We start from the raw sequence: 25,150 nt of genomic DNA, 5'->3' as shown, positions 1-25,150 counted from the left end.
ATAAGAAAACGAGTACTTCTTGATTACTTTGGAACTTAATTTCCTCATCACTTCATGCAACAAATTGTGTCAATAGCATCCCTGTTTTATTTTCTACATGAGGATTTATAAATTGTAGAATATGACTTGGTTATTTATTTATTGAGATATGACAAACACTAGTCTGGGCAAAACACTGGCCTGTCTCATCGCATAACCATGGACCGAGTATCTGCTCTGATACCAGTTTTCTATGTGATGTAGCTCTTCCAAAGAACTTCTTTGCTTAGGTAGCAACTGGGTTATTATCCAAGGTATATTATATGAAAGTGAGATCTCTGGCCTCTTATAAAACTCCATGTATCATTACTGTTTGCCAAAAGCAACAGATCCACCTCAGCATACACAAACTAAAAATATATCAAATGAAATCTTAAAAAAAACTTTATTTTAATGCTATGTATGTTGGTCTTTTGCCTGTGTGTGAGTCCATATGAAGGTATTGGATACCCTGGAACTGAAGTTGCTTCAGTAGTTACTTCAGTTACTGCCATGTGGATGCTGGGAATGGAACCCATTCTCTGAAAATGCAAACTGCTGACCCACCCCCCACCCCACCCCCATTAAATGAAATCGTAGCAAAAATGTTGTACCGAAATTCCAAGTGATTCTCTATATAACTTCTCTTGTTTGTGTGGGTGGCGAGAAGATATGGTACACAGTCCTGGCTAGTCTAATTCTCTATATAACTTCTCGTTTGTGTGGGTGGCGAGATCTTGGTACACAGTCCTGGCTAGTCTGAAACTCGCTATAGACCAGGCTGACTTGGAAAACACTCTCTCTCTCTCTCTCCCTGGTTTTTCCGAGTGACTGGACAGCAGCTGTGTCACAACTCCCAGCTGTTATTCATAATATATAGTATATGAGTAAGAGATTTTAAGTTCAATCAGTCACACAAATGCTTCACCTACATGACATCAAATCATCTGGATATTCCAAATATTAGTCTCACCAAAGTACTGATTTTCATACTAATACTTAAATGTTATATATTCTGTCTATAATGTAAACTATATAGAACTGGTAATATTTTAAGTCGGCCAATGTTCAGTCTTAAGACAAAAAGAAGATGAGAAACTAGCCTGGCCACGGATATGTCAGCATTCCACGAGCACTCAGTCTTCAATCTCAACACTTCAGAAACAATTGTTGAGGTAAAGTTTATTTAGTGGTTTACATTTGACCTTATTGTCTTGTGAGACATTTCTGTTCTTTCAAATGGGGATCTGGTACACAATTAGGAGCCAGTTTGTTCAGGCTGACATTTTGGCAGATTTCAATACATAGTTTTCTTTTTCTTCTCTCTCTCTTTTTTTTTTTTTTTTTTTTTTTTTTTTTTCTGTATAGCTCTGGCTGTCCTGGAACTCACTTTGTAGACCAGGCTGGCCTTGAACTCAGAAATCCGCCTGCCTCTGCCTCCCAAGTGCTGGGATATAGTTTTCTTAATAGCTAACCTAGTTAAGTCATTTGATTGACAAAGCATGTAATGTGACAAAGGAAAAAAATGTAGATTTGTTATAAAGAAAAACTGACACTGATCTAAGTAAAAAAAAAAAAAATCACATAAAAATGAAATCTGGAAGAAGCCACCAAGTGTGTAAGAACTGGCCGGGCTGGCACTCTCATATAAACCTTGTTAAGTAAATCTGACAGGTTTTCTGGGTAGGGGTCACATCCTTTAAAGTAGGCAAATTAGCTTATATAGTCCAACTATTGCATTGCTTTACAATTTGGGGTATTCCAATGTACTTTTTAAAAATCTTTGCTCAATATTTAAAAAATATTGTAGCTTTCTAAACTCAGAATGCAGGATTAATCACTAACCCTTTTATCTGCTGGAAAACGGATGAATCTCTGAGTTGTGAAATGTTAGAGAGCACAGACATGAGAGACAAGGAGAGACTTTATTTGTTTTCTTACTTTCATCCCAACACCCTTTCTGAAAAACATAAAAGCATGCACACGGATGGCAGTCTCATGAAGGAAAACAACTGCAGCCCCTAAGCTGCAAGCCAACAAAAGTATCTTAAACTCTGTGAAAGGAATCATAGACAGTTAACTTTCAAAAAATAGTGATGTCAAGTCAAAATAAACATGTTTAGGAGACACTTCTAATTTTTCAAAGATTTTGATACAATGTATTTCCTAATACCACATTTGATAGGCTACTTGTGAGGAAAGTGAGCCCAGTGCTAATGATCAAGAGATTTTCCGCAGATCACTGTGCCCTGTTCAAAGAGAATCAGCTATAATCCATGTAATTCCAATGGTTCTGTCTCTTAAAATTTAAATGCACAGTATATCCATGCTATTTAAAGGTAGGTATATGTGTGTGTGTGTGTGTGTGTGTGAGAGAGAGAGAGAGAGAGAGAGAGAGAGAGACCCATGGAGACCAGAGGATGTGTCCAGAGAGAGAGAGAGAGAGAGAGAGAGAGAGAGAGAGAGAGAGAGAGAGAGAGAGAGACTGACCAACGGACCCATGGAAGCCAGAGGATGTGTCCAATTCCATGGAGCTGGAATTCCAGCCTTCTGTGAGCCTCCATATGAGTGCTGGGAACTGAAGCCCTTGAAAGAGTGGCATGTGTTCCTAACTACTGAGCAATCCCTCCTCAGCCATATTTAAAGTCTCTGAACTTAAACTTATTTTGATCTGGTCAAAATAAGCTCTAATAGGACTGCTGAAAAATAGGACTGCTGAAAAAATGTATTTAACAAAGACATGAAATCGATTTCAGCCTCACTTTGTAAGTAAAAACCATTACAACGTGATACACAAGCTTGTTTGTTTTTAGGCTGCTATATTCTGTTGGTATACGTGTGTATGAATATACATATTCATGTGTGAATACATATATCCATACATGAATATACATACTAACACATAGAAAACAAGTGACAGCACATGACTCTTCAAAGATGTTTGAAATGGCTCCTTTTCTGGTTTTGAAAAAACAAGAGGTAAATTTTCCCTCAATTAAAAAAAAAATTATTTATTGTGATTCAATTGGTCTATTTCAACTAGATCATTGGTATAGTAATTTTGTGACAAAAATCTGTATGAAATTTGCAGAAATGTTACCTTGAATGACTAGTAGGCAATCACCCTTAAATTACAACATAGAAACACGGCAAATCACACATTAGAAAGCCTCCTCCCATAGGACACACTGTCCCATGACTCACGACAGTGTAATATTGTCCCAGAAGGTAGCTCTGTTCACAGGGGACATGTACCAACAGTGTGGCTCCATGGAAATCAAAGAGAAATAACAAATTTATCCAGTCCTGATGGCTCTTGCCATAAACAAACGCATAATACTTCTGTGGTAGCCAAGAAGGCTCACCCTCAGGAGCCAGGGAGATGCCCCTCTGAGTCGGGGCAGCACCACCTGCACCCCAACAGTGAACAGCACCACTGGAGGACACAAAGCCAGAGCCAGGGCTGAAACAAGCAGAGAGCAACTGTGAGCACCTATACTCCAGATCGAATGCAGTGCCAAAGCAAAGGGAGCCAGGCAGAAGGCACGTGCTAGGACAGAGAGGACGCTGGCAGACTTCCATCGCCTTAGAGCTCTGTGGATGTCCATTCCGATACGAGGATAACGGGGACCCTTGCATTTATAAGTACTTAATGGCACAGGTGCTGGAGGTACTAACAAAACGACTCAGAAGCCGGGCTACTACAAGCTCTGCCAAAGGAGACAGAGTCATAGCAGAGCTTCAAATCTGTTCTGACACGTTACACATTATTCTCTGTAGAATGGGGGTATGCAAATCAAGCATTTTAATAAATATTAGAAATGTTCATTATTTTGCAAATATAAAGAAAATTACCTAAATAGAGCAATATAATAAAAATATACACTAGACAGATCTTTTTTTGCCATGAATAATTCTCACCTTTTTCTTGGAACATCTTAACGCATCACTTCAGTGTCTTTCATTGACTTTCAGAAATTAACAACAACAAAAACCAAACAGTATCACATAACTTCAAAATGTAAAATACTTTAGTAAAGAGTCTGAGCTGCTAAGTAGTCAAATGGAAGATAACCAATATAGCGAAACATACTGCAAACTAATGTTAAAATACAACCTTCTGAATTACAGACAGTATCCAATAATCTTTACAAGTGGACATTAATTCATGAAAGCATAAAAAAAAAAAAACAGCATACACTCCACTTAGCTTCCACGTCTCCAGCAACCCCAGCACCTGAAAAGCCACATGTGTTCACCCCAAATCAAATGCATGTTGGCTGTGGTCATAAACTCTACTTTAGCCAGTGTTCAATCATCAAGGCTTAAAACAACAAAACAAAACAACAACAACAACAACGAAACTTATTTAATTCAGGAAACAATGTGATGCAGCGTGTAGTCATCAGTAGGAGACCGGGGCTGCAGCCTGCTACTTGCTTATGCTTTAAAAACAAACCACAGGCAGCCAAGGAGGGTTCCATACAACCAGGTGCCCATGTACAGTTTCCTTCCAGACTCCGTCATCAGCATGACAGCAGTCAAACTCCCCAAGATCAACACTGAAGGTAAAGTCTTCTTGACACTTAGTCTGGAGTGAACACTTTTCCCAGGAAATTTGTTTCTTCTTTCTGGATCTGGTGAATCATAGAATTCTATGAGCAACCTGTGGCCAGAATGAAAAACAATAGAATTGATCTTTCAGTTTTGGACATTTTTGGTGTTGAAACAAACAAACATAAACCACCTAGTAGATACTGAGTACTTGCTGAGCAAGTACAGCTCCTTAGAAAACTGGGATGAGCGCAGAGGTGTCAGAGAGGCACAGGAGGGCATTCACTCCTTACAGTATGGACATGGTATTAGACCCTCATCACATGGAAACGAAAATCAAAACTTGGCAGGGTCTAAAGTATTTAATGAGGACTCTGGGTATTTTAAAGATAAAGCTATGTTTATATACTTTTATGTACATGGGTGTTGGCTAGTGTGTATGTCTGTATACCATGATTGTGTCTGCTGCCCACAGAGGCCAACAGAGGGTGTCAGAGCCATTGACTATGAAGTTACATTTAAAAAGCCACCAGGTGAACACTGGAAGAGCAGCAAGTACTGAGCCTTGATGGCCCCAGCTTCATTTTTGTTTGTAAAACTTCCATCTGTAAGTGGTTCTACCAACCCAATTCATACAACAAATGGCCTTTCAACTTCTCTCCTTCCTCCCATAGCTTGCATCCTATAAGTCAATGAAAAGGGCTGAGGCTGGAGCTCAAAGGTAAAATGCTTACTGAGCATGTGTGAGGCCATGATCCAATCACACAAGCTTTCAAAGACGTGAAAGAAAAGAAATTCTTATAGCATAGGAGTTTTCCTGCTGAGGTGATTTGAGTAAGAAAGGCTCCCATAGGTTCACAAATTTGAATGCTTAGTCACTGGGCGTGGTGACTCTTTAAGAAGGATTAGAAGGTATAGCTTTGTTGGAAGAAGTGTGTTATAGTGGTGGGATACAGGGTAGGGATGAGAGACTTTGAGGTTCATGCCAGGCTCAGTCTGTCCCTCTGCCTGTGGATCAGAGTGTGGCTCTCAACTGCTTCTCCAGTACCATGCCTGCCTGAGTGCCCCCTATCCTCACCATGATGATAACGGACTAAACCTCTGAAGCTGCAGGGAAGTCCCCAACAAATGCTTTCTCTTAGAAGAGCTGCTTTGGTCAAGGTGTCTCTTTAACAAGAGGCCAGTGACAGAGAGACCTACCAAAACTTATTCCCATGAAATCATAAAAAGGATAATTCATTCATTCTCCTCTGATTTAAACATGTAAGATTCTAACAGCAGGACAGGCACAAAGTGTTCCTACTGCCTTGTGAACCATTTCCATAGAGGTAACAACAGTGTGTGTTAACTGGCTGTAATGCAAATGGATGGGCATTAAACACTGCCCACTCCTTTTCTGAAAACATTTCCTATTAAGATACATAGGTCTTCTTACATTGTTCCCATCATCAAAATAATCCTGAGCTGCTGGGTTGAAAAGTTAGGTCAGGTAGAAACACATGACAACACAAGGCATAAATCTAATATAAAGCTTCATTTGAACTCTCCATTCTTGCAATACTTTCTACTAACTCAAGAAAGGGGACAATTTCGTCATGAAAATAACAACTCCCTTCCTTCCCACAGCACAAGGGTATTGTGCTCACCCATGCTCTAAGACCCCACCCAGCCTTGTGTTCCCCGTGTAGCTTCAGAGGAAAGGCTCTTTTATATCTTATCACACAGCAGCCTACTGTCCAGCAAACATGGCAGGTAGGCCACCATGTCATGATTTTTACAGTGACTCATGAAAATTTACAATGTGAGCACGCAAGGATAGAGTAGACTTAACCTGAGTTCACAAAAAGCATTCTTGAAACAATACAGACTTTAGTTTCACTTTCGCTGTGCCATCGACTTTGGAATAAATGCATCCCTGTGTTGAGTTGTCATGGTAGAGAAATCAACAGCCAAACTAATGTAGAATGTCAAACTCAATTGTTAAACAATAGTAATGCACCATTAAACATGTTACATATTAAGTATTTATGGTCTTGTCTATGCAAATTTGATTACTATTTCCTAAATAGTAAAGATAAAAAGACCCCTTTCAAGCAGGTTACGATAATGATATTTAGTTGAACTGTAGTTTCTAAATGCTGGAGCTGTTATCACTTACTTATCTTTTATCTCAAAACGCTCATAAAGCCACTTTTTCATGTGTTCTTGCTCCTCTGGAACTTCATTTCTGTCTATACGATCAAAGTGAATATGAAGTTTTGGGCACTGTTTGCAGAGAAACTCTAACAAAGAAGAAGAAAATTTCATGTCTTACTACTTTAGAATTTGTGATTATACAAAGTAATTTACAGTAAAAATGAAATATTAAGACTAAAAGAAATGAAAACAAAAAAGGTATGCACTTATCATTTGCAGTAATAAACTGAAATTAAAAACTCATTAGCACATATCTCTTGTTAAGCCCAAGTTGGCCTTCACTGACTTCTAACAGCGAGCCTTGGAGGAGTGGCCATCCTTCCTCTAGGTACGCAGACATTAGTATGAAACCTCTCACTCTGTGTACTAACATAAAACTTTTGAAGTATTTAAAAGCCGGGCGTGGTGGTGCACACCTTTAATCCCAGCACTCGGGAGGTAGCGGCAGGCGGATTTCTGAGTTCGAGACCAGCCTGGTCTACAAAGTGAGTTCCAGGACAGCCAGGGCTACACAAAGAAACCCTGTCTCGAAAAAACCAAAACCAAAACCAAATAAAGTATTTAAAAATTAGAATTTTTTACATTTTAATGCTTTTCCTCATTTACTGTCAAAGCCAATTCCATCCACAAAACATGAAAGAAAACTGGCTGGTTTTGACTGTCAAACTGCATCACCTTCCTGAAGATTAATATACAAATAAAGATAAGCACTAGAAAAATACTCAATACCGAAGGAGTGCTTGGAGTCAGGGAGGGAAAATGTCTTTAAACTTCAAGTCTTCAACACACTGGAGTGCAGACATTCCTTAGAACATGTCTTTCACTGCATTTTCAGTGTGACAGAATATTCTTGGCCTCCTGTTTACCAGGAAGCAGAATCTCATCGGATATCTCTGGAGAGTATTTACTTACTCTCCAGGAAACTGGAGTGTGGTAATATTCACACAGGGAGTCTCCAAGAGTAAGTGTTTGATTTTGCCCACCCTCACCTCGCTTTGTTGTTACTGGGAGCTAAATTCAGGGCCTTGCGTATGGCAGACAAAAAACTCTCCTACTGAGCTTCATCTCAGCCCTTGACTTCCGATTTAGAGTCTTATTAGTTTGCTCAGCCTGACCTTGTATTCATCATCCTCTGCCTCTTCCTCCTTAGTACTGAGATTATAAGAGATCTCTTTTGTACGCAGCAAAATACCACGTCTCTCTTCTCTCCCACTCTCGTCTCTCTCTAAAATGAATTCTTTGAAAGGGGCCAGAATCTTCCATCACTCCATTCTCATCAGTTCCCATGGTCAAATGTTGAGTCTGTGGCTACAGTTACCTGAACTATTCTCACGCAAAGCCCTCTGGTCACATGACAAAGGCAAGAGTTCTGAGTCCTTAAAATCTAGCATGTTGGAAAAAGACCATATTTCTTCTTGTAAGTAATGACAATGTCCTTCCCAAACATGTTATAAAGAAGGCTCAAGACAAAAACAAAACACATAAAAGAGTGGGTGATCAGTGCTGGGTGTAGTGGAGCTCAAGGCCAGCTTGGTCTACATAGTGAGTTCCAGGCCAGCCAGGGCTGCATAGCGGAACCCTCTATTGAAAACCAAACCAAACCAAACCCAAAGCAAAATGAACGGACAAGAGTTTGTCTGACCTGTACCACGCACTATTCGGCTTCTATGGAAATACAGACTTACCAGTCATGGATGGCGGGTTTGAGTATTTTCCTGACCCTTTTTCCTTCCCTTCATAAACCACTGTGACATCATAAATTGCATCTAAATGACTCTTCATAGAATCAAAGGCAACGTGAGTGGCCTTTATTCTTGGTGTCAGTACGTGTTTTAATACTGCAAGGCCTAGAAAGCAGGTAGATTCAATGTGGTCATAATTAGGAATATATGAAATTCAACATCTAAATTACTTAGCAACTACCATAAATAGATGGGAATTACTACCATAAATAGATGGGAATTAAAGTTTAATGTTATAACCTCACACCTAGAATGCTCGCATACATTCCCATCTCACTTAGGTCAACCCCACTGAATATATATCCATTAAATATCTACATGAATGAGACATGCTGCGAGAAGCTGGGAAGGCTGGTCCTTGGGAAGATTACGACTCACCGCGAGCCTTCTCTTTGGTAAGTTCTGGCAAGAAAGACACGACAGGAGAACAGCAGCATCTTGCTAAGCACACAGTCTTTTTTAGGACAGAATTCAGTGTTCCCTCACTCTCTTTGGCTTCTCCCTCTCCTGGACTCCAGTATGTACTTACAATTTCATAGGAAGCACTAGGTCTTTCGATGTGCTGCTATGAACAGTGACTAGGGAGAAGCGGGTTTGAAGTCTGTACTGCCTCTCTTCAGGGAAAGCGGCTACATAAGGAAGAACAGCTACAGCTACAGGACGGTGGGACTGTCTACAGAAGAATTTTTAAAATGCAGGGTGGTGTGGGAAAGAAAGCCATTCCCACAACCACATATCTGAGTTCAGTCCCAAGGGCAGAAGGAGTGTAATTTATTCACAAACTTGTATGAAGTCTGAAAAGTCAACCAAGCTGGGAAAGTTTTCTTGTCAGCTAAGTCATTCGCCACTAGAGGCCATCTTGTCTCAGGACCTTTACAGAATCACCCTGTGAAACTTCCAGGCTCCATGTTACCTTGACCAGACTTTTTTTTTTTTCTTTTTTCTCTAAGACAGATCCAAGCTGGCCTCAGATTTATGATCCTCCCACTTTTGATCCCAGGAGCTGGGATCATAGCTTTGCACACCATTTCTGGCTCGACCAGTCTTTTTATGAGATTATTAGGACTAGAAGCTCAAATAGCAGGTTAGATGTGGTGTCAACATATAAGGAAAACAAATCTACAGCAAACTCTTGCCTGTCTGTGCCTTCTAACACCCAGTACATTAACGTCTGCTTAGGATAACCACAGACACTATGCTTAGAACTAAGACCTAGCCCTTTTGAGATTGCTCAGAAGGAAATTTCCATCCTAAGTCAGACGGCATGACCTCCTCTAGTCTTCACCTGGAATGAATATGACCCTGACTAAGTGCCTGTCAGTTCTGAAGCGTGATGTGGCATTAACTATTCCGAAACTTGAAGTCATTAGCTGCCTGATTCTTCCTAGTGTATTTATATACTTTCTGGGTGTATACTTGAAGGACTTGTATGAAAATGATGACCACAATGAACCCATATTTTATGGGATTTTAAGAACTAATAATTAAAAACAAAAAAACTGTATCAAAAGGGAGACAGAACACACAAGTTATGGCACACAGTGAGCTCTGACCTTTGCAGAATGAGCAGCTCCAACCTTCTTGGTCTTTCCACCTCTCAGCATTAGCTCAGCATCACTAGAAACTTGCCTGCAGTGGGCCCCGACCTCCACTTCCTAATTACAATGCACATACTTGTGTTTACATATGTGCTACATATACATCCCCATGTGCGTATTTATGTTATACACCAGGCTTGGGATATCATTTACCTACATTTTAACTCAGTTCACAGCATGGGATATGTGCCATAGCAAGCCTGCGACCCTAACCTCTCCGACACAGACTAGTAAGAATACACCCAGCTCTGTAGGAGATTGGACATTCTCTCTTAGTTCTTACAAGAAACGCATATTCTCTAGGAAGACTCTAAAGGAAACAAAGATCACTCTTCTTAAAAAGTATTTTTCTGAATACAGTCAAATCTTTACTTACCCCGCTGAGCAGCAAATGCCTGACTGGCTGAAAGGAGTTTTGTATATGTTGCATTATACCTTGTTCCCTCTGGGAAAATCACAAGATACATCTGTGGGCATAAATAAACTTAGTTTGTGTGAGTCCATTGTTGTTACCATCAATTTAGCAATTCTAACTCTGTTATTGCTGAGGTAGTGTTTCCTATGGTAAGAAAATGTATATTCGTTAATAAATGACCTTCACTTTGAGCAGAGTAACCAAATGCAGAGATTCAATTAAGGCCGACCATAATACGGATTATAGTAAAACATAGCTCTACATTTATGGTAAAGCCAATCTTTAAAATCCTAAAACTGTTTCTTATAGTTTTATATGCTAATATATGCTAATAGTCACTGACTTAAAATCGGCACAACCAACCCCTCTGGTTCCCAATAATAAAACATGACATTTTACTTTTGCATTAAAATTTTATTAACACATATTAACCACACATACTAGTGGAATCTGCTATATGTCTGCATGAATACACAGAGTACACTTATAATATCCAAGCTCCAATCTTCAGCCATTATAGGTATGTATCTAGCAGTATTGAAGCTAACAGTGTATCTATTTTTAAACTGATTATGAATTTAGTACTCGTGTTTCAAAAAACTCACAACATTCCATTTTATAAGCATTCCCTAGTGTATTTTACATCACTTACTTTAAGCAACCTCATATTCATGATATAAACTAAGAATATAGTGTCTGTAATAGATATTTACTAAGTCAAAATTGATATAAGTTTTTATACTTAACTCCTGGAAAGGTTAAAATGTGAATATTAAGGCCATGTAATAACAAAACTCCTAACTTGAGAACTGAGTGTTATATATAAAAAAAAAAAAAAAAAGATACTTTTTAATTGGTAGCCAACTGACAAATTAAACTCATCAAGTAAACATAATACAGAAACAGGACAGGGATTCAAGAGGAATAACTATGTCACTTATCCACACTCAAGTGACTTTCAGCGGTATTATCCCCTACACAGCTAGCATAAAACATGTTTTTCTGAACAAATTTGTGGGTATGAAATGCCCACTAAAGGAACCTATAGTAGAATATACATTTGTTTATGAACCAAGCTCACAAAGAAATGCTGTGGTTCATCTGCAAAGCTGGTATAGAGTCCCATAGCCCCTCTGCAGTTCTGTGTTTTCAGCTCCTCTGGTCTGGATTTAAACTGCTCCCCTGGGCTAGCACTGTCAACAGCTGATCCCCAGCTGGTGGCATTATGTTCGGAGCTTGTAGAGGGTTTAGAGTATGGGGCTTAACTGAAAGAAGTCACCAAGGGGGCGGGCCTTGAGAATGACCATTTCCTGTCCCACCCAGATGTAAGCAAACAGCATCATCCTCTGATGGCCTTGGCTATATCACAGTGCCACCCTTGCGTGGTAGAATGTACCAACCAAGTATGGGCCAGAATAAACCCTCCTCTCAAGTTGCTTCCTATTAGGAATTCACCCAGAGCTTAAGAGAAGTGGGTAACACAGAAAGCTAGTAGTGGTGTTACTGCTCTGATAAACCTGGTCCCATGGCCCTTAAGAATTTGTAGTTTTGAAGTGTTGGAACTATAAGACCATTAGACTGAAGTTGGACTAGATGCACTGAACTGTAAGATGGCTATGAACCTACAGGGCTAGAGATGAAATATGCCTCTCGGGTTGTAAGATATCCACCACAGGTTGGTTCCCAGACGGCAGGCGCTGCTTTGGGAACTGTGAAACTTTAAGACATGGGACATCACTGGAAGACAAGGAACTCCATGGGATGGGTCCTGAGGTTTATAAACTATCCCAGCTTCCTGTCCTGTCCTGTTCCCAGATCTGCAGAGATTTGAGCTAGCAGCCTATGTTCTCGCTGCTGCAGCTGTGCTGCTATGCCTTCTTAGTCACGGTACTCTCAATCTACAAATCAAAATAAATCCTTCCTTTAAGTTGCTCCAGTCAGGTTATACCAATGACAAAAGTAGTACAGCACCCATGCAAATATATTCATTTGTTTTTTTTTTTTCCTATCCAGAGAAGACTCCTTAAAATCCATTATCAGTGTCAGATTTGTTGTTCTTATTGTTTTAGAAAGAAATGTTTATTTACACTTAAAATTCTAGGGGAGAAAGGGACAGGAACCATGACATCAGGAACACTAAGAGTTCATGCCTCACGCTTTGAGCAGGCAGTAGAGTTTGAACTAGGGATTGTGTGGGGCCTTTACATCTCAAAGCCCTCCCTTCCCCAGTTATGTGCTTTCCAGAAAGGTCCTACTTCCTAAACCGATCTCAGCAGTACAACTACGCGAGAGCCAGGATCCCAGCTATCTGAGTCTCAAGTGGAGATTGTCTTCCAAACTACCACACATGGTCTTGTGACAGGACCTAGGCACGTCGACCCCTTTTGCTATTTGTGTCTGATACAGGTGAAGGAAGCTGGAAAAGCCAGCTTTGTGCATGGAGGGTGGAGCCTGAGCATGGGATATGGCACGGGTGGGATGAAGTCAGGTGGACAAAGGGAGCTGGTGCAGGATGCATCCTGGTCTAATCCTCAAGGATAGGGTTACTCCAGACAGGGCTAACTAGACTAGATTTGGGTAGCATCTGGCATTCAGGCTAGAACTGTTGATTTAGAAGGAAACATGGAGTGGGTGATGTTGTAGATTCATCAGCCTGAATCCAAGTGTAAGATTCGTGTCTGACTGGCATGGGCAGAGCAGACTGGGTTGCATAGAGTGGAGTTGGTGAGTACATTATCTTCTCTAAGTATGAGAGCAAGCAAGGGCTCTTTATAGGTGTGTTGCAAGTTATCAGGCAAATTTCCCTACTGTAAATGGAAATGACCCACAGGGGCATTGAGCACATGTTCCTAAGGCATTGGTGAAGGCGTAAAGAGATGTAGGTATAGGACCAGAGGCCCTTTCTGCCGAGGAGCAGTATCGGCAGTATTTGGTGGATGTGAAGAGTCCTCAGATGAGCAGTATCTTGTGTGTGCTTGGGAAAGGACTCAGTTTTGATGGACAGAATGGTGGTGGGGAGGAACCTGGGCCACCCAGCTAAGGATAAGGCCAACTGGCTCTGCTCACAAGGGTCAGTAGGTTAACAACACTTATGGTAGTATTCAGAACGTGACATGATGTGGTTGTTTAGCTTGGTGAGACACCTAACAGTGGGAGTGGAGGTGATATAACATATTGATTCTAAGAGATAATAATGAAACATAACAAAATAAGATATAATAAGATAATCAAAACCCATCACATCGCAGTTGGAAAAGGTAAACCAACAAAAGGAAAAGAACCCAAGAGAAGGGAGAAGAACCAGAGACCCCCTCATTCACATGCTCAATCTTATCACTGCCAAATTTAAAAATCAATACTTTGTGTTATATATTCTCATATTGGATAATAGCGATTGACCAGATACTTTATGGAACTGCAGAAGAAATTGTAAAATTAAAATTCATTATCAGTTACTAGAATAAAAAGCAGTAAGAAAAATATTTTAGTTTCCAGAACTACCAAAAATCACTTTCATGAGAACGTATTTTTAATCAATAAAGTTTATATCTAAGCAATGAAAGCAATTATTAATGTCTATGAGTTTTAGGGTCAGTCATTTATAAGATTGATTACTCACTTTAATGATTAATAATTCATGTGGTATTATATTTTGTATCTTAGATATTTAATCTAAATATTTTTTGATCTGTTGATCAAAAAAAATCAAGAACAAACTATTCATTTTAGTATTCATTTAAGAAATCATTCTTGAATTCTATTATTTGTCAGGTACTTTACACAATAGAATGCATACAACTCTTTCATAATCTTTGTAGACCTCAGACAAATAATAAAGTGGGCAATGACATGGTGTCTGTAAAGAGAAAGAGCGTGAGGTTCTAAAGGACTGTGAGCAAGAGTGTACTTACAGTGGGTTGCAGGGGTAAGCCTTAAAGAACAGTACAAGGATGAGTAATCTCCTTCAAAGATGAGGGACACAAAAAAGCCAACCACACTCACTCTATCCACTCAAGGTTGTACTGGAGAATCTAGCACAAATTTGGGGTCTTGTATATAGCCGAGTATGAGTCTGAAATTCTCACACTTCTGCCTTTGTCTCCTGAGTGCTAGGAACACAGGCATATGCCACTATAACAGGCTGGTATTCAATTTTTTAAAAAAGAAATTAATTGTTATATAAAAAGTTATATTAAAAGCTGAAAAGCTAGCCGGGCGTGGTGGCGCACGCCTTTAATCCCAGCACTCGGGAGGCAGAGGCAGGTGGATTTCTGAGTTCGAGGCCAGCCTGGTCTACAGAGTGAGTTCNGCCTGGTCTACAGAGTGAGTTCCAGGACAGCCAGGGCTACACAGAGAAACCCTGTCTCAAAAAAACCAAAAAAAAAAAAAAAAAAAAAAAAAAAAGCTGAAAAGTTAAATACAATTTGGCAGATAAAGTCATAAGTACTTTATATGTTTATGACCATTACTCCACATTGTAGGTGAATAACAAGACATCAGATTCACAAAAAAAAGACACGAGAGAGAATACAGAAGAGCCGCTATGCATGCTACCTGAATGGCTGTAAAGAGGAGCTCTTCCATTCATATGCCTTGAGACTTTGAATAAACTCTATCTACCCAGAAAGTGAGAATCAGAATGGTACCAGGTACTTCATCAAAACATCACAAAACCCAAAGGTGTGAAAACACAATCTAATACAGTGCGCAGCACAAAACAACACTGTAGCCTGCTAACTGTTTCTGATCTAGTGCTTGGTCAGAAGCACAGGCCGAGGCCCTGGTCACCGTCACCTGGTGTGCAGCTTCCCAGTGCCTGGTAAGTGGAGGTCACAAGAGAAAGGGTAGAGAAGCAGAGAGAGGAGAAAGACAAGAGCTCCCCACGTCCTCACCATAGCCATGCCTGTCTGTACAGAGAGAGGGGCCTTGGGGAGAGGCAGTTGGCAGCAGTTAGCATTCTTGAGATAGAAGATTTGAATTCTTTTATCCCCCTTTACAGAAAAAAGTTCTGTAAAATACTGACACAGAATGATGCTTCACTAGGGGACTGCTTTGGGTTTGTTGGTTGGTTTTAAAAGAAAACTAACTTTAATTCCTACAATAAAAATCCAAATTTACACAGAAAGAAAGCAACTACTTCTAGAACTAAATCTCATGTGAAGACTAACTCTTTGGGGCTTCAGTGTAAGGCTCTGGCGAGCTGCATCATCTACACACTGAGGCAGACCCTTGCCCCTCCTGAGCCAATACTGACAGTTACTCGGGAGAAACCTTACAATCATCCGCAGCAACCTTACCTCACAGCCACGAGGACAGTTTATCTCAACAAAACCCTGAACCAGTTCCATCGTTCCACATGGGGTAATATATTTTCAAAATGACTTAAGAACTTAACTTCTTAAATCTTAACCTGTGTTGAGGAATAAAAGCGGGCACACTTACCGGTGTTCCTGCGTTCACATAGCTCTGCAGCTTGCTTCTCATTTCTTTATCATTAAATTTGGCACTTCGTTTTACATAAATTCCTCCATGCTGGTACATAGAAAAGAAAAAGAAAAAAAGAAAGAGCAATTACTCTTTAATAACTAATCACCGTAGTTATTAAGGAAACTGTAAACTGTACTCCCAATGAGTAAAACTAAAACTACATTTCAGAACTGAAGCTACAGTTAATATTTAAATATTGCCAACTATACAATATGTAACTGAAAATTCTATTTCTACAGAACCCAAGTAAAACTCCATGATGAAAAATACACATTTAATTTTGTTAGCACTTAAAATATCTTCTCTTTAAAAGAATTAGTTTAAAAGCTTTTTCTGTTGGATTCTAACTCATTGATTTTCTACTGTCATTCACCGAGTCAATTAAAAGTATCCTTAAAATATCCACACTCCCAGGACTGGAGAGAAGGCTCAGCAGATACAAGTATTCTCAGAGACTGGTGATCGGGTCCCAGCACCCACATGGTCACAACCATCCATAACTCAGTTGTAGGTGACCCAATGTGCTCTTCTGACCTCTATGGGCCCCAGGAATGCATAGATACAAAATACTCAAACACATAAAATAAATTAAAAATAATAAATAAGTAAAAGAGGCCACAGGAGGCCAGGAAAGAAGGATAGAAAATTAAAAAGACAAAAGTCTATACCTCCATCCTTCAAGGAACTAAAATATGGACTAGGAACCAGAAATACAAATATACAAGGCATTCAGTTACATAAAATAAATTAAAAATAATACATAAATGGACAAAATAATTAAGATAATGTCTACAGTCACAGCCTTTAAAGACTGAGTCATGGACTCAGCTAGAGAGATTGGTGTGACATCATAATGACCTAAATCTTCCCCTTCCCCCAACTCTTATATTGAAGCCTCAGCTTCCACAGTGACTATGTATGGAGACAGGGTCCTTAAGTAAATCATTACAGTTAAGTGAAATAAGGGTACTAGCTGAGGCCCTGCTGGCAGAAAACCCACCAAGGATGTCCACAAGTGGGAAAGGCCAGCTCAGAACACAGGGAGAAGGCTGCAGTCTATAAGACAAAGAGCTGGGTGTTGGGAGAAAGCAGGACCACCCACACCTTGTCCTTGGGGGGACTGTCAGCCTTCAGAGCGGTGAGAAAACACATCCCCACACTGAACACTTCACACTCTGAGCTCAGAGTCTGCTTTTACCTCCTGTCTGTCACTCACTAACTACTTTTGGATCAATTTCCAAACATTACCGATTGTCAATTCTGCACTTGTAGCTTTCTATTGGTCCCCTAGATATTTGTATTTCTGCCACTGCACTTAACTATACGGACAACCAGCCATCTAGACACACACCATCAGGAACTGCAAAGAAGAGCTGGGGAGGTGGCTTAGCTGGGAAAGTACTTGCCTCACAAGTAAATTAGGACCCAAGTTTGGATCCCTAGAATCCAGTAAACAGCTGGGCACAGCAGCACACACTTATAACCTAAGTAAAGGCAAGGAGGTAGAGACAGGTAGATGCCCGGGGCTCACTGGCCAGCTAGCCTGGGCAACTCGGCAGAGGTCGAGGAGACTGTCTCAAAGTAAAAGTGGAAGGTGCCTGAAAAGTGACACCCACAGTTGTACTGAAAATTGTCCTTCGACCTCACATGCATCCACGTGAGCACACAAGCACACATATGCACATGCACACATATAGAATTCTAAATAAAAATACTTAAATTTAAAACAAGCCATTAAAAGTTGCTTTAAAAAAAAAGTCTGAACTAAGAATGTCACTCAGTAGCCCACATATGACCCCATGTTCAATCACTGGTACCATAAAACAAACAAATAAAAAAATCAGATATAGTTGAATTAAATGGTGTCAAGTCTGAAGTAAAAGAGCAAAGATAAAGGCTACCTGAGCAAAGTAGAACCCATACAGCGGAAGCCATTTTAACCTGTCCTTCAGTACGTAGCGCACATGTCCAAGGGCATCCTGTCGGGCAGCCAGCATGTCTGCAACAATCCAGTCAACTGCAAAGTAGAGCCAAGTCAGTACCTTACAAGTCAGTTCCAACCTTCCCCTCACAGGAACAAAAATTCCTTCACAGCACTGTCGTACCATGTCCTGAGAATATAACTGGAGGCAGAGGCAGAAGATGCACAGGCTCAGAGCCAATCCGGTGTACAGAGCAAGTCCCAGGTCCACTAGGGCCACATAACAAGACCTGGCCTTAAAAAGCTTTTACGTTTTTTAAAAATAAAGTATGATTAAAATGCTTAAAACAAAGCCAACTCCAGACACATTAAAAAAAAAATACGCGCCAAATACAGAAAAACCCTGTCTTGAAAAACCAAACAAACAAACAAACAAAAATAAAAAAATAAAAATCTCCACTCTTTATTATCAGTCAGTGTTTGATTATATTGTTCTTATGTAAAACTTTTATGGTGAAATAAAAAGAAATAAGAAAGTGTCCTGAGGGGCCGGGCGTGGTGGCGCACGCCTTTAATCCCAGCACTCGGAGGCAGAGGCAGGCAGATTTCTGAGTTCAAGACCAGCCTGGTCTACAAAGTGAGATCCAGGACAGCCAGGGCTATATGGAGAAACCCTGTCTCGAAAAAACAAACAAACAAAAAAAACAACAAAAAAAAGTGTCCTGAGAAGCAGAATATTTGAAGACTTGAGAATAAATGGCTGCAGGTACCTTCCATGTGAACAGAAAATGAAAAGATCAGGAAAAGTCTGCTAGGATTTAGAGAAGAATTCAAGGGTATAAACAAGGATGCTGTTGAAGTGTACTCAGGGCCATGAAAATGGCAACAAATGGAGTTAATTAGAGGAGACAATATCTAATTTAAATCAACAAACTATTACAGCCAGGCTGACAGTACAGGCCTGTAATCCCAGCTACTTCAGACACTGAAGCAGAAGGATCATGAGTTCAAGGCCTACCTAGGTAACTTAGTGAGACAATGATGCAAAATTACAAAAAAATAAAATAAAAGAACTTGGGGGGGGGGGTGCAGCTCAGTGATGGAGTATATTCTAATCATGTGCATAGCCCTGGGTTCTGTCCTAGCATGAAAGAAAGTTGGGGGTATGGGGGGGGGAACAACAAACACACTATAGTATGCATTATAAAGTCTGGAATTCAAAGTGCGTTAAAATGGGGCACTTTCCCACAGCTATAGCATAATTCTTGACCATTTAAAATTCTTTCATAATGCATACAGAAATAAAATATCCCAGAATTTTATCTCTTTAAATGTGAATAATCAACTTTCTAGAAAAATCTTAATTGTTTTAGAGTAGGGATTATAAAACAGTTATTTCTTGGAAATAGAACCAAGTCTGTGAGAAAGTTATCTAATATAAATGTTTTCTATAGAAACAATGAGAATGAACTCTGTGAAGGCTCTATGTGGCAATAGTTCTCAACCTTCCTAAATCCCTTTAATGCAGTTCCTCACGCTATGGTGACCCTCAGCCATAAAATCACTTTGTTGATATTACGTAACTGTGATTTTGCTGCTGTCATAATTCATAATGTAACTATGATATGCAGGGTGTCTGGTTGTGACCCACAGGTTGAGAACCACTGCTCTACAGAGTTTGCTGTATACCCTGGGTATAAGTGAGATAAACAGGTAAAAGTCAAGTTTGGTATCTTTTCCTGAGACTTTTATTTTTTAAGCTCAGGGAACAATAAATCTGTTTTTATATTTAAATAAGCAGTTATATTTTGGACTCTGGTATACCTTCTAAAATCTATTAAGATAATATATAAATATCTTAAAATATGTCATGCATACAAGATAAACCACCCTGAACCATAACCTTAAATTTGAAAATTTTAGTAATAACACTTAAGAAGTAACTTACAAGCCAGGAATGGTGGCTAACTTGGCCTTTAATCTCAGAGTTAGGGGAGGCTGAGGCAGGCAAATCTCTGTGAGTTCAAGGCCAGACTGGTCTATATGGTAAGTTCAAGGTCAGCTGGGGTTATATGGTAAGACCTTATCCCAAATAAAAAAATAAGTACAGTCAAAGAATACAATGTAGATTCAACACTGTAGTCTACTTATGCACACTGCTTCCGAGATAACGCTGGATTAAAACATGTAAGGGAATGTATTACATTCACATGGATATCTGTATTTTGTGTTTTGGAAAGAATTTAATTTAATTTAATTTGGTTAAGTTGGGATTCTTTAGCAGTGATCTAGCCATATGGCTTATCTAGCCATAAGCCATGTTTCCAGTAACTTGAAGAGAGGAGAACAGGCAGATAAACCTTATTTTCCTCGTCTGTAGTGTTGTATCTCACTAGTTTCTAATTCTTAGTGTTATGGCATGACAAATAAGGGTTTATGCCTGTGAATCCAGCACTGGGCTATCCCCACCATCATTCACAGTACTGCTCAATGTCACCCTTATGCCAGGCACTGTACTGGGTTTTTGACTGGAACTATGTGTACACTGCCTTAAAGCTTCTATCAGTAGATATCATTCAGACCCAACCAGCAGGCTCAGAGAGCCTGGTTGCTCTGCCCACTGGCATAGAACACACAGAAGCAGCACACGTGAGCAGGGTCTCCCAGAAGGCAGAGCCCTCAGTTTTATGACCACCTACTGAACCACAGCCTCTACCAGTCAGGGGGTGAACAGTGTCAAAAGCAAACAAGTCAGAGGCAGGGAAGGAACCCCAATTCTGGAGTCCAAGCTTTCTATAAGTCAGGGTGTAGAGACAGGAGGACACCAAGTAAACACAGCAACTGAGACCGAGGTGAACGTCAACTCTACGTGAGCATCAGGCCAGCAAGTACTAGGTGAGAGTGAACAGGCTGGCCCAACAGCAGTCCCAGAACACTTTCTGTAAATTACACTTTCAGAGACGGATTCTTACGCTCTCTTTACCTAAATATGTCATCCCCAGAAACCAAATCCACCTTAGGTTGCTGGTTTGAACCCTCTGGAAGCCTGGAATTCCTGCAAAGTCTTCCATGAGCAGTCTTAGTAGAGAAGGTTCCATGCCTTCTTCCACTGTGTAGAATAACATGCAATTCTAATGCAGTTCTGTCGTTCCTCTGGTATGTTCCTAAGTTGTGGGTTTCTTAAAGGCATTCGAAATGTAGCATGCTTAGGTTGTGATGCTTGCTTGCTTGCTTGTGTGTGTGTGTGTGTGTGTGTGTGTGTGTTACACAGTTGTTTGTCTCAGTAGAAGAGTTCTTGCTTAACATGCAAAGGCTTAGGGCACTTTCTTCAAGTTGCCAGAAAAAGAATGTTCTCAAACCCCAAAGGCTGGCTGTTATCAGACCTAGAGCAGGTCACCTGGAGGCAGCAGGGTCAGGGAATGTTCCTCTAAACTAGCTTGGACCTCTTGCTTACCACGTTACCTTCAGATCTCACACACCAAGTAGGAACTCTTACCTGTTGCTCACTCACAGTGCTTTCCCAGAGGTCTACCCTAAAGGAAGGCAGCTCTGACGGCAGTGCAATGGTAACCACAGCCGTGCCTTCAGCAGCCCTGTTACTGGGAGACCCACAGGAGAGCAAGAGTACATGGCCACACTTGTCCTTGTAGGATTACAATTCCATTAAGGAAAGGTTATTCCCATAAAACTCAGAAGAAAGACACTGATGGGATCCACCTCTGAACAACAGAACTGCAATGGGGATGAGTGGATGCTGCCATGGCCCATGCCCTGTCCTGGGGCCAGCCAGGTAAAAATTCCCCTCACCAGGACGAGGTCAGACTGTGGTGAAGAAGGAAGCCAGTGTGTCAGACAGGCTGGTTAGAAGCAGAGTCACTCTGGACCACTCTGTGGTTCGACTCAAAGTCAAATGCAGAGTCTGAGCCAGTCTCATGAACATGACCCAGGGTAATACATCTGATATCAAAATCCCTATCAAGCTTTAGAGCGTCATCAGTTCACCAGTGTGTCAAACAGAGGAAAACGTGTTTCAACGCCTTTACCTCTGTGTTAGTTATGGTCCGGTGGGTTCAAGAGCTACAATCCCAACCAGATGGGGGAGGAGGAAAATAAAAGCCATCAGCACAAGTGACTCTCCCTTCAGAATATCATCACGGTTGGGTTTAGCTTGGAGATGCTAGGTCCTGAGCTTTTCAAAGCAATCAAAATGAACCATAGAAGGTATGCGTACAAAGTGGCTGTGGTTTGGAAAATATATGCAGTGGGATTTTGGATGAAGTGAGTTATCTGGAGAATTAAAGCATACTTTAGGCAATCATTTGGCCTCTTGGCTGGGCCCTGCACCTGTGAGGTGTCTCATAAGGAGGACCTTCATGAAGGGACTGCAGGACTAGAGGCATAATTCACAATTCACTGATAATCATTCAAAAAGAGGTATTTGACCCGATTGAAAGTAAATACAGTTCTATACTGGAAACTAGTCTTGTGCCTTCTCTGATGGAAAAATAGCAAGCTAGAATTAAGTCACCAGGATTAAAGAGGCAACAGGAACTATAGCTAATTATAACAACACCGTGTTCAGGAAATGAGCAGTCAGACACCAGCATACCAATAAGCGGCTTAACAACCACACATACAGAGTGCAAACAGTGGCAGCATACAACTGTGATCCATTACTCCAGAGACGGAGGCAGGAGAACTGTGAGTTTGAGGCCAGCCTGGTCAACAAAGCAAGAATACGTCTCAGAGTAAATAAAAGGCTAGGTGTAGAATTAAGAATTAAAATGTATACACTTGGGCCCACCAATCCCACTTCTAAAAATATAACTTAGAGACAGAAAACTTAATAAACTAAAGGGTTATTCTGGGAAATAGGGACGAAGAAGAGAAGCCTGGACAAAAACCATACCTTTCACATTACTAACCAAACTCTCCCTACCAAAAAAGCAAAATAAAATTGCAAGCCAGATTCAAAATCCACAGCAAATTTATGTTAAAAACAAAAGCTACCTTAGTTTGCTTAAATAGATAAGATTAATATTTAAAGGCTAGAGACAAAGGTCAGCAGTTAAGAGTACATATTTCTCTGAAGTGTAGAGATTTTTTTTTAAAGATTTATTTATTATATGTAAGTACACTGTAGCTGTCTTCAGACACTCCAGAAGAGGGAGTCAGATCTTGTTACAGATGGTTGTGAGCCATCATGTGGTTGCTGGGATTTGAACTCCGGACCTTCGGAAGAGCAGTCGGGTGCTCTTACCCACTGAGCCATCTCACCAGCCCTGAAGTGTAGAGATCTAGACGTGTAAGGTTTGGATAGCCAAGCCCTTTAACTGCTAGCCCCAATAGAGCAGGCCGCTAAGCTGGCGATGCTGGGCATCTCAGAGTGGCTAGTTCCTGATATATCCCAGTACAATAGTTCAGAAAAAGGTCATAAAATGCTATTCCCTTCAAGAGTAGAATCCTTGCTTTCTTTATGTTAGAACTTTGCCATTAATGCTTTGAACTTCATTCTGTCGTTGTGTTCTAAGTGCTATTATTGAAGCTTTGGGTGATAGAAAGAGGAAATACCTCATCTTCAGGAACACTGGATTAATCTTGGGTGTTTGAATACTGGAAAGTTCAACTGAAACATGACAGTACATTCCATGAAGGGTGTGAACACTTGGCTATATTAATAAAGAGATTCATTCTTGCTATTGGTTTGAATACAAAAAAAAAAAAAAAAAAAAAAAAAGAATTTCAATCTTAGGAGTACATATTTCTTTCAGAGCACCCCAGTTTANGGCTATATTAATAAAGAGATTCATTCTTGCTATTCAGTGTACTTACATATAATAAAACAAAAAAAAAAAAAAAAAAAAAAAAAAGGAGTACATATTTCTTTCAGAGCACCCCAGTTTAGTTCCCCAAATCCATACAGGGCAGCTAATCGCTACCTGCAAGTCAAGCTCCAGGGAATATCTGGTGCTTTCCAACTGGCCTCCACAGGCAAGTGTACTCACAAGCTCAAACCCAGACAGACACACACACACATAATAAAACTCATTAAATAAATGACCTTAAAATATTATTTGATGGGCTGGGGATGTGGCTCAGATGGGACAGTGCTTGCCTAGTTTGTATGAAGTCTTGGGTTTAATACCCAGCACCACATAAGCCAGGTGTACAAAGATAGCACCTGTAATTCCTGTACCTTGGAGAGGAAGGCAGGTGTGTCACAGCTTAAAATCATTCTCAGCTACTTAGAGAGCATAAGGCCATTCTGGGTCACATGAGATCCTGTCTTTAAAACATATGTATGTGTGTGTGTGTTTGTGTGTGTGTACACATACTAATGCTCATTTACCGTTTCTAGAAAAACCCAAATTTCATGCAATAAAATACAAACCTGTGCTTTGATGATTTGCTAAATATATTACATTTTCTTTATTTTTTGGCAAATCTCCATATAGCAATATCTAAAAGAGAAAACAAAAAGAATCATTACTTTGACAATTTAAAAAAAAGAATGTGAAAGAAAACTGACAAGGACACAATGTAACTCGCTCTATCCATGACTAACAAACATCAGAGTTCTCTTGGGAGCCCCACACACTATAAATAGCTCACACTTATAAAGTACTTAAATGTAGGACAGGTTAATGATCATAAAGTAAGACAGAATGATTGATATCCCCATAAGAAAAATCCACAAGAAGTTATTGATCGCTAATAATATATAAGGCTCTACAGTCCATGGAAGAGATGGGCATACACATAACAGTAATTGGACATAATGCAAATATTATGAACACGCTCTATATTTTAAGGATTTGTGAAATGGAGAGCTGCTGTATACGCTGGGTATATTTTAACAAATGAGACGAAAGGGTTTCTGAGCATAAGACCAAATGAAAGCTGTGTGTTGGAGTCTTATGTTAGTCCACTTGTGTGCGGAACAAAACGCAGGCTAAGGAGCTAGGGGACTACAACAGGGAGGCCAGAGGGTCCCTGTGAGCTGGAACATCAAGTCGGGGTCACTACAGCATGTGCCACTGTACCCTCCTGGCTACACCCTGTCTTTAACCAAGGGATGAGGCCAGGTTTTCACTGTACTGAATTCTGTTTTGCAATTGTTAAGTATCCAGTGGTAAGAAAGGGGCTTCAGGGGAACAAATGACTGCTGATGCTCATCTGCTCCCTTCCTTTGGGTCACTTTTACTTTAGCACTAAGGAT

General features: G+C 40.3%; 1 protein-coding gene across 1 annotated transcript in view; it reads right to left on the bottom strand.

The window, feature by feature from the left end:
• Positions 1-3,002: 3,002 nt before the first annotated feature.
• Positions 3,003-25,150, bottom strand: part of Agpat5 (1-acylglycerol-3-phosphate O-acyltransferase 5) — a 39,526-nt gene continuing 17,378 nt past the window's right edge. The window contains exons 2-8 of the mRNA XM_021219139.2: positions 24,323-24,392; positions 17,912-18,027; positions 15,966-16,055; positions 10,485-10,575; positions 8,454-8,615; positions 6,731-6,854; positions 3,003-4,684 (exon numbers count right to left, since the gene is read on the bottom strand). Coding sequence (XP_021074798.1) covers positions 4,459-4,684; positions 6,731-6,854; positions 8,454-8,615; positions 10,485-10,575; positions 15,966-16,055; positions 17,912-18,027; positions 24,323-24,392 — 879 coding nt within the window. The 3' untranslated portion in view covers positions 3,003-4,458. The remainder of the gene's footprint in view (positions 4,685-6,730; positions 6,855-8,453; positions 8,616-10,484; positions 10,576-15,965; positions 16,056-17,911; positions 18,028-24,322; positions 24,393-25,150) is intronic.

This window comes from Mus pahari, chromosome 19 (assembly GCF_900095145.1).
Source record: "Mus pahari chromosome 19, PAHARI_EIJ_v1.1, whole genome shotgun sequence".
Classification (NCBI taxonomy): Eukaryota; Metazoa; Chordata; class Mammalia; order Rodentia; family Muridae; genus Mus; species Mus pahari.
This window is presented reverse-complemented; position numbering and strand designations above follow the sequence as displayed.